The sequence below is a fragment of the Saccoglossus kowalevskii genome, chromosome 2 (assembly GCF_978046115.1).
Source record: "Saccoglossus kowalevskii chromosome 2, keSacKowa6.1, whole genome shotgun sequence".
NCBI lineage: Eukaryota > Metazoa > Hemichordata > Enteropneusta > Harrimaniidae > Saccoglossus > Saccoglossus kowalevskii.
Window position 1 is genome coordinate 16433333 of NC_140642.1, and position 16916 is coordinate 16450248.

At 38.0% G+C, this 16916-nt stretch overlaps 1 protein-coding gene across 2 annotated transcripts; it reads left to right on the forward strand.

The window, feature by feature from the left end:
* Nucleotides 1-7930: 7930 nt before the first annotated feature.
* LOC100374208 (uncharacterized) lies at nt 7931-16218 on the forward strand. 2 transcript variants are annotated; one of them, XM_002730672.4, is made up of 6 exons: nt 7931-8112; nt 11518-11578; nt 12866-12977; nt 13213-13227; nt 14404-14542; nt 14945-16218. In XM_002730672.4, the coding sequence occupies exons 3-6, from the start codon at nt 12871-12873 to the stop codon at nt 15365-15367; spliced, it is 684 nt and encodes a 227-aa protein (XP_002730718.1). In that variant the 5' UTR covers nt 7931-8112; nt 11518-11578; nt 12866-12870; the 3' UTR covers nt 15368-16218. The 2 variants fall into 2 exon arrangements, with proteins under 2 accessions (XP_002730718.1, XP_002730719.1); XM_002730673.4 differs by lacking the exon at nt 13213-13227.
* The last annotated feature ends 698 nt before the right edge of the window (nt 16219-16916 follow it).

Sequence of the window (16916 nt, forward strand, 5' to 3'; positions counted from 1 at the left end):
ACAGCCTGTCACGTGATTTTAGTCTGAATGTCAACATGAAGAGGCTAGTCCATTTTACGCAGGAGTAATTGGGAGTAGAATATGTGAGGGATAGTATCAACAGAGATGTGTATAGTGAAAAGTAATATCTATCCTTCATTTGCATCTCTGAGCATTTCTGTTTTAGTATATTGGTTTGAAAATGTTGAACTTGCATGATTTGCAATGTGTTTTTTTAATGGGACTCCCCTATTGATCGAATCCCGGGTTTGAACGAGAACGGCACACCACGTGATTCGTTTGAATACAATGCTGATGGCAAACATGCCGTGTTACTGCAGTACTGCACTGACGGGATGACTCACTGGTACTGCATGCTACAACTTCGCTTGTGATGTTGCTTGTTAGCCATGGATTACATGAATCTTGATTACCAGTCAAATGTTGCTCATTTGACGTTGGTAATCTTTATTTGGAACTGAGTAACTTCCTGGTACTTCGTACTATGATAAAAATCAGTCAACATACATCAAGTTCTCTCAATCGTAGTATTCCATGTGATGTACACCTAATATGCCAAAAATGTTGCTGAACGATTTGAACTGAATAAAAATAGCAGACGAAAATTTGCTTACAAAATAAAAATACTTCGGTTGCCAATGAAAACCGGTAAAAAACAAGCAATATGTTTTCGGCTGTTATCATGGAAGGGACATGAACGTGAAGCTAACGTCTGTTTATAACTAAAACCGGGCACCTTATACGAGGTTCGCAAAATAACATGGCAGTCATTAGAAGTCACTTTATTTTATTGTTAGGACGTATTCAGCCGTTAAATGTATTATTTCCAACCGTTTTGCGATAGTATTTTCTAGATTGGAGGCAGCATTTACATTTTATTCAAAGTTCAAAGCTGCGTTGGGATTCCGTTGACAGTGGTAACAATGTCGGCGCCGGTGATCTCTTACCAGTGCGCAACGTAGCCACAATAAAAGGCATGATCATTTGGGCACTGCTATTACAAGACTTTGGCTGTTGCCATGGTAGCGGTGGGTCAGGATTGTTTTTCCAATTAGTGATGGTACGACCTGCCTGTCAAGTATGAACCGTGACAAAATCAGCCAAGCCAAAAAAAAATCACAGAAGAGTTAAAAAGCCATTCCTGCTGAACAGTTACTCTAACTTCGGGGTCAACTTTCTCATTAATGAAAACAGATATCAAAAATTCAAATAGTAACTTTTTGCCCACACTCAAGCCGAGTACAATGAGCTATGTCTGAGGTGTTGTATCACAGGGAGTTGGACAAACTTATGTATTTTAATAAATTATTGAATAATAAAATGTTATATAACTTTTCTTTTACCCCCCTCCCCTTCCTGGTATCTATTTCAAGTATTTTTGTCAGGTTCAAATCGTTCACCATCATTTTTGGCATGTTAGATGTACATCACATAGAATGCTAAGATTGGAAGAACTTAATGTTTGTTGACCACCTGGAATCTGAGTTTTATAAATCTTGAAGGGCTCTCGGAAGATCCACCCGCTGCCTGGACCCGCAGTAAAATCTCCGATTAATATGGAGCCGCAACCATCAACATCGATATACCATGAGGTTTCTGTTGGCGACGTTGCGGCGTTACTCAGTTCCAAATAAAGATTACCAACGCCAAATTAGCAAAATTTAACCGGTAACCAAGACTCAGTCCATCCACGACAAGCAAGCAACATCACAAACGAGGTTGTAGTGTGCAGCTCACGAGTCAGCGACGACCGATTTCAACGAAAGTCATTCCGTCAGTGGAGTATTGCAGTTGCACGGCATGTTTGCCAATGCACAGATCTGTGGAGGAACTTTTAACTTCAACATCAACCGTGTATCGTAGTCGCCCAGTTTAAGTTCTGGTTCTGTCGTGGTCGCAACTAAAGGGCGACAGTCGTCGTGTTGCGTCCTGTTCGATATGGGACTCATAGCGACGTATACAACGCGTGTAAAATACATTGTTTATTTACATGAAATTCGAACACGCGCTGCGCTACGACCACCGCGCTTAAACATCCACGAGTTATTTATTCGGACAATGACTTAAATTAGACGTCTGATTATTTTATTTTCACACGTACAGCGACACGCGTTCTACACTGACAAGCGTTGCTAGGTCGCAGCACTGTCTTGGAGCATATTAATGGGCAATTGGGTTCCCCGATCTAAATTTCTATCCCGGTTTGTTGCACGTTCTTTTTTTAATATGAAATAATCAAATATGGGACATGTGTATAATAACAGAACCCCACACCCTCCCCGTGGCTTCGCTCGTGAAAGTACGGCAGCAGGATACACCGCATCACTCGTGAAAATAACTTCCATACGCAATGAAAGCCACGGGGAGGGTATCTGTCATAATACTTCATTATCACTGAAAACATTTTTCCCCTGAAATAAATTCCAGGGAATATGCCATTTCCCTCATACTATATTGAGACACAGCACAGTGAAAATTGGATTCACATGTAATGCTTGGAAACATGTCAGAAAAAATAAATTAAGTGAAATTCTACGTGACTTCATAATAGTTGGAAATGAACACATTACACCCGACCCTACCACTCTATATACAATGTAAACTACACCCCAAAACATCCTTTCACCCACAGTTACTACCATGTTTCACCAGTGTATTCTATTTGACGTCAGGAGAAATTGAAATAAACAAATTAATTATAATTTCAGCCTCTAGTTGACCACTGATTAAATAAACTACCTCGTCTTTATGTCAACTTGCAGTTATTCGTTGCCTACACCAGTGACTTCAAAATATATGTTTCAATCCCAGGAATTTCACTCGCTGTTAATTGTATGGGAGTGGCAGTCTTTAATGAATTTCTATTGTCATGTCAATTTCTTGCGATTACTCGAACATTAAGCTGTAACCACATACCGCCTAGGTGCTGTAATTAAATCCTGGTGTAAGCACCATATGAACTATGAACAATGCATGTGAAGCCAGCTGTGGGGTATATTCAATCCTATGGATTTCTCATTGTTTGGTAACTATTTGCTGCAAATGCAACAAAAATCAATATAAAAAATATTACCCACACAGTATTCTACAGGTTACTTGTTAAGTATAAGAACTAGTTTAAGAGTTATTATTATCCGTTTTCTGTTTCAATTGTCATGTCGTTGTAGGTCAAATGGGTCCAAGCATAAAGGACGACATTCTTACCAGATGGCGTCAGATACAGAACCAAACCATGTCACAGAAATAGAATTACAGGAAAAATCCCATATGCTGTAAGCTATGATTGGATTACATAAAAAATACTAACTGCAGAACTGGATACAACATACTATATTCAAACTGGTCATAAAGTGCAGTGTGTAATGTTGTAACAACTTCTCCGGCGGCGTGTGTCTATTTTGTGTCTTATGTATTTGGCTTAATCGTGAGCACATTTGCTTCTAAATGCAAGAGTTTGTCATGTAATAGTTCGAATGCATTCTATATGTTGCAATTGTGTTACCTGAGCGCTCATTCCACATGCAACATATTTTATGTGTTCTTTATATGTGTTAAAATATTGACAATTGTTTGTACAACAAGTGAAAGTAAATAGGGGTAATCAACCAATATTCAAATACTACACCCGATCACTAGTATAGAATTAAAACATAAACAAATATGTACGTTGAATATATAGAGTACTTATATATGATAATTTACACATTTTCTGAAAAGCTTGCTTAAAAGTGTCTACACTGAAGAGATCTGATCTAATGTGGAATAACATTCTATAATTGATGCACCATTGTATTTTGGCGTAAACTGTTCTGATCTGTTTTAGTAGGATTCCAGATTGTATAAAATGTAATGCTTGCAATAAAACTTGTTGTTGTCAATATCATAGTCAAATAATCCAACTGTAACTTAAGTTATTTGTAGATGAGGGAAAAAAGTTGTGGTACTAACATTATTTTTCGTATACATATACATATTTCGTATATATATATATATATATATATATATATATATATATATATATATATATATATATATATATATATATATATATATATATATATATATGTGTGTGACAGGGAATGTAAATCATGATAAGAGTATGCCGTGGACGAAAATTTCAAAAAAGGTTAATTTTTACCCGTGAAATATATTTTGTCACCCTGAACTGATTACCTATAGTAACGCCAACAAATTTTGCAGATTGTACTTCCTATAAGTTGTATAGTGATGAATCAATGGTCATTATATAACCTTGAATCAACGTGAAAGTGTATTGAAATAAGTGTAATCAAACCCGATTGATTGGATATAATTACTGGCTTATCTGACAGGACCTTTAACGCGTCCAATATGGCATTGGATATAACATAGGTAATATAATAAAATATAATAATAAAGTTGTGGGCTGTTAAAGGAGCTATATTCATGTACAGCCAGGGTCACGCTCCATCAAAAGTCGTGGTGAGGATTCCAGCAGAGACTTACTACGACATACCCCAGACTCCGTTGCCCATATACCAGTTGATGTTCTCCATGATTCTATTTTTGGGCCATTATTTATTCTTTTATTAATGCTTTACAGTACAGTGCACATGTTAGGGATTTAGCTTTCAGCGGGTAGAGAAATCGATGACGTTGAGAGAAAACTGCAGTATCCACTACAGTATACAATATCCAGAATCCAGAATCTAACTAAGTGTCGTATAAAAAACAACTCGAAACCGTCCATTGTCATGCTAAGATATTAGGAGTCAAAATACTGTAAATGAACATTTTAGCTGGGACGACCAAGTCTCTCACATCCTCAAAAAGTCGGGCATCGCTGTCACCAGATTGAAGAACCTCAGCTAACTTAAAGTGGTTGCCTTTTTACAAAGCTTTATTTTTACTGAGGCTGCGTTACATTTCAAATTTCAGTCTAGCTTAGCTTCATCTTATTAGAATAATTTTCTTCTTGTGGCTAGCGTCCATTCCGTTGTTAAACGGCCATTTCGTAATAATTCATTGTATATATACACTAGGCACAGGACGTCGATTTTTAGACGACGTTATAAATACAGGGGCACTTATATTTGAAATAACTTACCACATCAAATAACGTTCGTAGCATTAGTGAATTCTTTTAAATATAATTTAAACTGTCTGAGCCGAATTCAAATTTGTACCTGCTGAGCATGTTACTGCACATGTATGCAATGCATTATGGGAGATACCTGCGTACGAAAGTTGGAGTCAATGTAACAATATGTCACTCGAATACACAGTTTGATCGGAAAGTTACGTCCAAATATAGTCTCAAGTTATACCCACTCAGTGCTAAAAAGACAAATAAAAATCTCTAAAACGACTCGGAGGATAATGTTTTTCATTGGACCCCCTTTTGCACTACGCAGATACGTCAAGGAACTGTCTTGCGCACTATGGAACTATTTATAACCTTGGTTTTTTAAACAATAAGCTAATATTTATTTTCCGACAAAATATTGGTATATTGGCTCAAAGCGCTATATATCATTTAGGTTTTGGGGTCGGTATATCTGACATAGAGGGCGCATTGCTGCAGATCAGCTGTAGCCTGAAGATTAGCCTCTTGTCAACAAAACTTTCCTTCCAGGATTTGTAAGCCTTTTTTATATCACTCAACTGAACGCTTAAAGGGTGGTAGTCGTCGCGCCACGCATGCGCGAGATATATGGGTCACATGTAAACAAAGATGGCGACTTTAACAGTTGCGCAGACCAACGAGTACAAACTGAAAGGTTACCAAACTTTAACTAGGTAATTTTGTTGGCGATTGGAAGCACAGTCAGCTGGCTCACACGTGATAATGAAATAAATACGATATTTCCTATATGGGGGCCGCCATCTTGAATGACGCATAAAACTAAATAACGGTAACAAAATTCGGCCTAATTCGTCGTTTTTGTGTGGAAAAATCCCTTGCATACGAACACCTAATTACGCGAAGAACCTAAAACACTGAGCCGGGGTATTTGAAACCGAAATTGTCATCTAAGCGTTAGGCCGTCGCTGATTGGCTGCTGAGCTGGAATGCCAATTTTTAGTTTTAAATACCCCAGGAAAACTTGTCTCTTATTTAGTTTTATGCGTCATTCAAGATGTCGGCCCCCATATAGTAAATGTCGTATTTATTTTATTATCACGTGTGCGCCAGCTGACTGTGATTGGAAGGTATCGAAGGAATCGCCGGTGGTAATTAGTATAAGTGGCGCCCAGAGCAAAACTAATTCTCGTGATTTCTTTAGAAGAGCACATTGAATTATAGGAAAATCAATGTTTATCAACACAAATGTCACACACGACCACCACCCTTTAAGTTACAACCATATGGTTTAGGCTTTGATTCTTTTCAACAGCTTTAGTATGTTTTCAGCGTTTTTAGGGGTTGTCACTCATTCCCAACCGTCATAAATGCTGTGGCAACTAGGGGCATTTTGGCGTGGAGACTTTGCAACATTGTGACGAGTGATGTTGTTTGATGCCTGCGAATGGAAGAAGGCATTTGAGTTGGTTAATATTGCATGTGAAGGGAGCTTAGTGCTGGTGCAATTAATATCACACATGTATGTGATGCTATACACCATGGATCGTGTTTGAGTATTCACGAAGCGTGTGTCACGTGTTTATATCTTCTGACGCAACTAACGTCGCTAACGGTTCTGTTCACGCAGTCGCTGTAAATATCGTGTTTGAATATTCTTATTTTCATAAATCCTTGACGATATTCGAAATTAAACTTGAAATGTTTTGATACCAATATTTCTCAGGAGTAGCTACTTGAAGTAAAGCTCGATCTCGAAGTTCGCGTTCAGTTCAGTTTCATCGTCTGGTATCGATTACAAATGGTTGCAAAGGTGAGCAATTCACACCCCCTCCACGTCGAGTGACTTCTTGACCGTGTCCCGCAGTGTACTTTTTGTTCTTCTAGTTTACTGCCCTCAACGGCACTTAATCATACTAGTTGTTTTCAATATCTACTGGAAAGCGTGTATTTGGAGGTTAGGCAGTTTTTCAATTGTATGGGTTTAGATGTGTAAGTGTATTGTGTTACGAATCAGTAGTAAATAATCCAAACAACGATACTGTGAACTCTCTTGTGCATGTTTCTAAATAAACTACATAGTTATTGGGAACGAGGACTCATGTTTATATTAGTCGCAAATATATCTATAGCGCTGACTTATTCAAACAATTGGTGACTTACTGTCACACTTAACAAACTGACAGATGTGTTCTTGAGAAAATTATGGCAAATTCGACAGTGGTTGATTTCGCGGGGGAAATAGTGCACAGGATCTCGTTACTCCGCAGAGCTCAAGTGCGTGTTCGCTATTTGAGTTTCGTGGGTACGTTACCATACTGGGTGATGTAGAGTTTGTTATCTTCATGTTCAATTACGCCGAATACAAGTACATTATCACGTGGGGGAGGAATCTTCAATTATTTCAGCTGCAGGTGTATGGCCTCCTTTCGACGGTGGTAAAGCTCATATTATTCAGTGTTATCTGGAAGTAGAACGAACACAAAATCTGGGCATTTCAAACTAACTGGACACAAGTAGTGAAGGTCTGCATTGAAACATCAAAATGGTGAGAATTTTTTGGGAATGAAGATTGCAAACGGAAATAGCAGGGAAGAATTTAGCTTGAAACTCGTATTTTACGTACTTCCGTAATTTCAGTTAATGGACAATCTCACGTTCGCGTTTTCTCTTGGGAGGATTCGGGGGAAAGCCCACATGAATATCCTTAAACCGATTACTGTACCCTCATGCCAGAATAAATATCTATATAGGTTGGTGGCGCTGTTTAGCGTGGTTCATTTGTTTGACCCACTGTAAAATGGAAAGCGATTCCCTTTTTTTCGTGACGTCACATTGTGTTCGTGATAGGTGGAATAATAGTCTGCATGACAATGGCGGGGGGAATGTATTTAAATATGCATGAATGGCGGACCCAACAATGAGAGTGATGTACTGAGTCACGCTGGCATACTGGCAGTGTAAACGAACACACCTCGAAAAAGAGGACTTCATAAATAATCTGTACATCTCGTCAATCCACAGAATGTATACTCGCTAGTCTGGACATGGTAAGTTACTTGTTTCTCACTGTTTCTTTTCCTACTCATTCGTGTATTGGACGTTTTATATGAAAAAAAATGCCTGCTTACAAAGTGACGCCATTTTGAAACGTATATCATATGTCGATCGTCAACGCCCAGAACTTAAATATGTGGATTATAATCCAAGTTAACTCAAAACGTCAAAAAATTATTAAATCACGCATGTATGTATGTTAAACCACGCGCGATTTGCCAATGTCTCTCCATGCGAATTTACATCGCGTTCTGATATGGGCTGAAAATAATTGTGTCGACCTCCACCTGATGATTCGGCCGGGACGCATACAACGTGTTTATATTTTTTAAAAGTGACCCAATTTAGTTTCGTAGTCATAGCATGCAGCTGTTTTTTTTACCTCAATCGTTATATTTAAATCGTTGTTGAAGACTTTGACACGACCATCGTATTTATAAAAATAACATAAACCCCCCAAAAAGGCTTGGTGTAAACGTAATACCAGTATATTGTGTGATGGCCTTGGTGTTTAGTCGAGCAGTGGCATCAGCCGTCACGGTGTCTGTTTCGTGTATACGACTATGTCGCAAGTAGGCCGTGTTAGAAGGAATGGCCTATATAAAACGAACACGTTACTCGCTTGGCACAAGTAATTTAAAATACTCTTTGATTCGCGTCGGCTAGCCACCGGTGCTACACACAATACAAGAGAAATCGTTATAGTGAATGAATGTACGTAAGAATAAGTATAATTGCAAGGCGTGTGTGACCTCACCGCGCCCAACATTACGAAACGGTACACTGACAACAATGTATACTGCACTAGCTTTAGAAATAAAGCGTCAATTCTTTCCACGGTTCTATTTTATTCTTTTATGTCACATGACAGCTAATATAACTGTCTGTAAATGACGTGGTTGTCGCATATGATATTTTACATAATCGTTATTTGAAACAAGCCAAGGGTAACATTGTTAGTTTAGGTGCACATAGTCGTACTACTACACAGTACACTTCAAGTTGATATTATCAGAGACGATAGAAATTGACCTCCGTTTTGTAATCAACTATCATATACATGTATGATTGGTTTCAAAGATTTAACATGGTCGACGATGACCAGGTGCAGTGGCGGATCCAGCAAAATGTATTTGGGGGGGGGGGGGTCCAAGCTACGCTTCAGATATACGGATCGTAAATCGCAGAGAAGCTGTGCGTTATCCAGATGATACGAATCGTCATGCGTTTGGGGGGGGGGGCATGGCCCCCCTCGCCCCCTCTGGATCCGCCTCTGACCAGGTGGGTGGTTGAGTGGTTGGCTGGAATGGCCATATGATTGCCTGGGACGACTATGATATTCAATATTAATGTCATTCTTAATCGGATTTTCTAGAGAGAAAAAAAACAGACGAATGCCATCAATGCCGACAATTCTTTTGGAGACTACTCGAGCTATGGTGACTGCAAAGGCAAACCAATTCTGTGATGTTGTATTTTAATGTTATATATATTTGCTAGGCCGTTCAAAATAACCAAGGACACCAACTTTCAATTTAAAGGCTTTCAATATAAAATAATTAAGTTTCTTTTTAGCTACAAACTATAATTTAATTAAAATGAGGAAAACTATATCGGCGTTGTGCACATTCTGCCAGTCGGGACTGGAAATAACATAACTTTATTTCACGATTGCATTAGAGTTTTTGGTCACGTTTTGTTAATGGATAAAATACAAAACAGGATGTATGGACTCGGACACTTTACGTAGTTACTAGGTAACGATAAACAATGATAGGTAATTTGGATTTCTCTGTAAATTTAGTTATTATTCAAAAATAAACAAAATAAACACAGCTGCGTTTAGTGATTCCAATAACCTGAAACAAAAGATACAAAACATTAGATTCAAATAACATCAATTTTCTTGTGATTTCAATTTATCACTTTTGAATTATGTAGTAATTTACTGACTCAACGTGTCATGTATTTTGTTTGTACCTTTACTTTTCTGTCTTTTTTTCTGTTTTATATAATACTTCTGCTTGACCTAGATACATAACACGCATTTCAAATGTATATGCTATAATAGGTTTTACTGTAGGTACCTGACTTTATCTTAGCTCAGATAACTATTGGAATCGGTGTGTAGTTTTCGAGATATGAGTGGGTCATTGAACTGACCGGCGTGTTTTCACGTTTTTTACCAACACACGTCATGATGTGCTGTGTACTCTGAGACATGCGAATTACCTAGATAAAACTAAAAACCTTTGTATGAAAACATGACGCATTTTAGTGAGGGTGTGTGAAAAGATTTCTCCAAGTAGGATTGTTTAAATGTTTGGATAAGAAAAATTGGATGACTGAAGGTCCCGAGTGAAAAGTGGACGCCCGAACAAATACTAGTATACCTTGTGCCCCCTAACCAATACATAACACCCCGCCGGTAATCCAAATCGCGGTTCCCCGTGTCGTTCAGCGGCGCAGCCAGACACACAATTGTGGAATGTCACGACAATAGCTGACATTGAACTTAATTATATGAACGCATTTGAACTGTTTGGACACAATAGAACTATACCCAATGACGCGAGAAGTTAACGCCTTTTATAGACGGTTGTTTACAACATTGATAAGTCATTTGAATTTTACACCTACTGTACCACGTGTGTCGCAACGTCTATTGCTGTTATAGTTACTGTTTAAATGAATCCACAATTTCGACTACAAAATACATGTAAATCGTCAAACATTCGTGGTGAAAAACTGATATTATGTTTTAAAAAATAACCTAACCATGGCAACCGGCCTGCGGTCACTAGAACGCGTCGTGTCAGCGAACTCTTTGGGAAGAAGTGAACTATTGGGCGGGATTTTCACATAATTTCTCTCTAATTGAACTTGAGTGTCATCCTCTGATAATAAACAAGTTATCCTTAAGTATTGAAGACACGTAACATCGATGATAATGTATTAATTTGTTTCATTGACACCCCGTGCTAATTTAGCCTGCCTCGTATGAGTTGCACACATTCAACGGTAAAGTAAAGCGTGTCCATGGTAACATCACACTTCGTACAGTAATCTTATTCGAACAGCGCAGATTTCATTTGTTCTGCTCCTCAGAAACAGTGAATGTCTGTCTGGGTTTTTGTTGTAAATAGAAAACGCCCATGATGTATTTACATGCGTGAATGATGTACGCAGATACTATAACACGCTATAATCCCATTACGATATTCAGCGTAATAGCTTCCCCGAGTTCTAATGAGACCCCTTATACAAGAAACACGACATCTCAGAAACAGTCCTTAGAAAATAATGCAGTGTGAATCCCTTTTAAAACTATCTAAATTTTGATTTTAAACACTGGGCACATCGCATGATTTATACGTTCTGGTTTCGTTTTATTCCAGGAGATCGGGCGATGACGTCAAATTTTAAAATTTAGAATATATTTTACAACAACAGCAGCAGGTAAGGTAGTTTCTTTTTTATCATGCATCGATTCCTGACGATTTAAATAATTAATATCCCTTTATCGACCACGTGACCACCTTTTCTTGGTCTGTATTGTGTAATTATTATGGTACTCAAATTAATTTTATCATTACTCGCAAATACTGGTTCAGAAATAGATGTGTACGAGTTGGCCTATACACATACAATTTTATCGGCGGCAAGGATTCTCTGTGCCTGGTCAAATAATACACCTGACGTTCGTCACGGTCTGTGGTAATGTGTAGCCAGTGAGGAGCAATTTACTTGCCTGTCTTCGTTGAAAAAACTGCCGTCGATCATTGGAGGGAAATTGATTCGGCATGGACGTTCACTGACTGGGACATTTGCATCTTTTCAAATTCGGTATAATTACATTTTGACTTTCGTCTTCAGTGGCTTTTTAAAAGAAGCATCCGGACTGTTTCCTTTTTATCTCTACACATGTGCATATATATTATTATTTACTAGTACTAAGTATTGTCACTGTCGTTTTATACAATTGTGTAAACACATAATTTTACCAGGTACTCTAAACCATAGAGTACGACGCGGTCGTTTGTCGTCCACCGATGATGGTGGTGGTGGTGGTGGTGGTGGTGGGGAGGGAGGGTAAACTAGGTCTAGCTATTCAATGAATCCATCAATAATCGTGATAGATTTTATGACATTGCAGAACCACGCGAATGACACGTTGGCTGTATTTAAATTTCAATGTGGTGTTGTAGCAATATTGGGTTGGTCGCTGTCAACAACCATCAGTCAGGAACCTGACAAGCCCGAACAATTGTGGACTTGTTAAGGTGGTCGAAATGCCACGTCATGAGTACTGTGAATGGACTCAAAAATTATCAATGCCAATACGTTGGTATAGATACGAGCCAGAAACACGACACTGCGATAGATACATCTGTGTGTCCGTTATAATTTCTATACATCGAAACACGCCCGTTGTGTTGTTTTGCATTTGTTGTATCGTGAGTGTTATGTTGTGTCATTGCCTGGACGTTCATATACCAGGGGGTGTGGTCACATTAAAAAGCTATGCGCCGCGGTTATTCCTTTGATCTCCGTCTTTTAGGTTGGGCCGATTGTTATCCCTTTCCCTCACTCTAAACTAACAGCCAAGCCTACCAGATCTATTCGATCTCTAATTTAGATATTGAATCATGTTTGCAGATGTATTTAAAACTTTGAAGTCCGCTAAAAAAACATACCACTGACATATTATATAATTTTAGCTGTTTACGTCGTTTTGATTTTCAGGTAAAATGGATAAAGACACTATCATGATAGTTATTATTACGGTGGCCTGTATAGTGGTCTTCGTTATATTGGTCGTATTTCTCGTCGTGGCATGGCATGTAATTAAACGAAGGTAAGAAATACAATCGGTCAATATTCATTGAGGGCGCATTCTACAAGAGGCTTGTGTGACAGGTGCTATATATAGTGGTGTTTAATTTCTCAATTAACAAATATATGATTGCATGCAATGCCTATGGTGTACATTTCACGTGGGATCAAGGAGTATTTTATAATAATATATTATTCCCCTCGGCCATAATTTCATAACGTAATACATAAACTTCTTCAACATTTTATTTCAACAGACAAAAAAAGGCAAGGTACGTATAAGCATGTGATTTTAGATTTATTTACTTTTGCTCTGTGTGCATGTTCCCATCCTTTTCTTTTTTTGATCCGACACGACAGATGGGCACATTTTCAATTATATAGCGCCCTCTCGCGACTAAGTCTGTTTTGCTTGAATCAGATAGCTGTTTAGGTTTTATTTCCACCACTCTATAGATGCATTCGAATTTTTAAATGTGTGCAACGGGAACTCTGCCAGTGAATGACAGGCCATCTCTCTATTGATCTACTACCAGAATACTGAACTTGGGCCACACTCTGACAGACTACTAGAGTAAAACACACACGTCACAGAGACTGTTTCTACATATACCTTGAGTGCATAGACTCCCGGATACACTAATTTGTTAGTTGCTCTTTATTAAACGGCTCTGAAAAAACGGATGTGGATCTGGTTGCTAGCAATTTGGGGGAATGATTTTTCATTTCCAACTTGAAACGTTATGGATGAGTGCTAATGACAATTCAAGGAGGGGGGGGGCACAAGGATCAGTCGACTATGTTTTGGTCGGAATGGCATATAAACAACAATGTAGAAAATGATTTTCCATCGATTTACCCAGTCACATTTTCAGAAGAGCTTGCTCTTAAAAACAAGTAATACCATAGAAATAAAAATGTTTGCAATGACTATTCCATGCCAGATAACTCATTGATTCTGAAGTGTGTGAATGACCTGGATCCAGTTGCTATGACGATAGTATATTTTCAAACATACTTCACCATTGTCAATTAGGATCATTCTGATTCTTTGAGTGAATAAACTATTCAGGACATTATTTCAAAAAGAAATTAGAACTTGTGTTAATATCTATTCTTGGTGAAAAGAAATATTAATACAGAAGGGCAGCGTAAGTGTTAGTGAGAATAAGAAATTTGTATTGTGAGCATAGGTCTGTTTTTTCGGAGTACTAGTACCTTGTAGTTTAGTAGTGAAATACACCTGTACACAAAAAGTGGAGTTAATAAATGTGCTTAATTGAAATCTTATTTTCAAGGTTGCGTACCCTCTTTTTATCTGATTCAGTGTTCAGTTGACACAGTGTGGTCGGCTGCACTTAGGGGGTAACTATTAGTTTACATAATCTTGTCACAAGAGTGCCAGTTCTCGACAACCCATATTGATCATCCTTCGTTCATTCATTCAGGAACAAAGAAGTTGACGAAATTCAGCATGTGACGGACGTGGACGAGGTAGACGCTGTCATCAGAGCAGAAGTCGGAAAACACGAACACACTATAACTTCAAACCCAGCTTACGGTAAAGAAGATCTCGTAGAAGCTGAGGTAAATGACACGTGTTGTTTCACATCCGTTGCAATACCGTGACATTTCGTCATTTCCACCCGACAGTGGGCGAAGTGGTGGTTTTGAACCTAGTCCAGTGATGAATATATTAAGCCGACGAAATAATGTTCTATGAATCCCATTTTTAGCTGTATGGTCGAGAGATCCGCCACAACTCGTGCCCATAGTTTAGAGCCTTAGGCCCTCAGCGTCTCCGGTCATTGACTTGGTTTTAAGAGAGAGAGAGAGAGAGAGAGAGAGCATTGTCATTGATGCTGTCTTAACATTATCACAGTTTAAAACTCGAACTATCATATGCAATGCAATAATATGTAGTTTTTTTTAGATAAATACGAGGGATTAATAAACTAGTACTTATTGCTTTGTTTTTTGTGTTTTCAGAACGGCTTGCCATCGGTGCCCGTTGACCTCGCCAGAGAATTTGACGGTGATTTTGAAGAAGGCAAAGAGGTGTCTGAGACTGGTTCGAACTACTCATTCACACCGGAAAACTTAGAAGATGGCTATAAAAATAAGCTATCAATTTTGGACAAAAACACGTGGGGAGGTGTACACATGAATACGTCAGAAGCAGACGCAGAATTTGATTTTAATATGTTCCACCCTATACGTGGGATTCACTCTAAATCGGACGGTAACCTACACAACTCGTCGCTGCAGCGTGGACATCATAATGTGGCGGATCTTTACGAAGCCGGACAAGCGCTCACCGTGAACGGAGGTTTTCCCGTTACAAATCCCTGTCTCAATAACACTACCGGTTCACGCCTTCTCTGGCAAAAGAAACGGTTCAAAAATTTTTAGAAATAAAAACTGAAATATATATATTATTTATACGTTCATTTCCGGATTGAACAAGACTTTTTAATATTACATTACATATTATTAAAATGGCTTTAGACTGTTTATAATATTAATAGTGCTATTACATTTAACAATTACAATTATAACAAATGTAAATAAACTTCCAGAAATAGAAAATTCACATTTTAAAATACAGACTCTATAAGTTCGAAAGTGGTGATTCATATGCTGTGTGTACCTAGTTGTATCCATGTTCATCTCGTCAATACTGCTTGCTGCCATGTTTTCTTTGCTTTCTTTGTTTGTTTCCATATTATGATGCTTCAAATTTGACCTTTTATTAACTTTTACCTCATGTTTCAGGAAAAAAAATTGTTGTATTCATAATTTTATTCAAAAAAATGTTACTTAATGTGTAGGGAATAGTGAATTGTGTTTATTTGGTTAAAAAATGAAGAAAAACACATAAAAAATGTTTTCGGCGGTAAATATTACAGTTTTATTGTATTCTATTGTTGTACGTAGACACGTCCGTGATATGTTGGATAAGCTCGTCCGATTTGCTGACGTAATAATGCTGCAGTCTACCTGATATCTGAGTATTTTCCCAGACTCATTAATCCTTCCATTGTAATGTGTACATTATTTGTTGGTTCGGTGTTTATCAATGATTTCACATTCAGACTTCTTTACTAATATGTTTATGTTCTTATGTTTTCGTACTGATAATAAGGTTTGTTTTTATCTAAAGCCACCACTTTTACAGTGATGTGGATGAATACTGCCCTCTACGGAAGTTTGTGTTTCGTACATTTTTTCTATGACAATAAATCATTTTATAATAATAATAACGTTGATTTATTTATGTATGTTTCGTTCTTTTGAAACCAAATTTGTATTGCAGTGTGTGTGCTTTATGTATAGTGCTCGTTAACAGCCTGTCAGAAGGCTCGTTTTACTTTTAGGACGCTGTGAGTATGTTTTGTTTGTGGCAATCGACCAAGTGCTTCAAGTCCGCTGCTAAGATGTGATCATGTGTCGGTTCAGTCATCAAGAAGCGTGCGCTGCACTGGTACCATGACGTGACCACGAGTCATAAACATCCGGTGACTTGAATGTACATTCTTTTTGACAATAGGGACGTATTGTACTTGTTGTCGAAACTGGCTGCATAAGAATGGGTACACTGTTATAGAGGTTTTCGCGACACAACACCTCCACCACATAATGGGTCGCACTGTTTAATTTGTGCCAAAACAGTAAATCTTCTAAATACACAAGTAGATGCATGAAAGTGAACAATTTTAAACTGGTAAACAAATAGTTCAAAACGTAAGGTGAAAATAATCCAAATGTAGGCAGTTCCTCAGTCACTTCCATTTCAATTCCCTCTCTTTAAAATCCGGTGTGGGCTATAAAAAAATCTTAGTTATGACGAATACTCTAATGATAATTACACGTGACAGGTCGGATTGAAAACTCGTTATACGATTAAGTGAAACATAGCATTAACCCTTTCAAATGCTATAGTCCTTAGTTTGGTATGGGT

Bases quoted from the DNA above. Each gene is read 5' to 3' on its own strand.
- LOC100374208 (XM_002730672.4), top strand. From the start codon at position 12,871: ATGGATAAAGACACTATCATGATAGTTATTATTACGGTGGCCTGTATA. The intron at 14,543-14,944 runs GTAAATGACACG...TTGTGTTTTCAG, and splicing joins AAGATCTCGTAGAAGCTGAG to AACGGCTTGCCATCGGTGCC.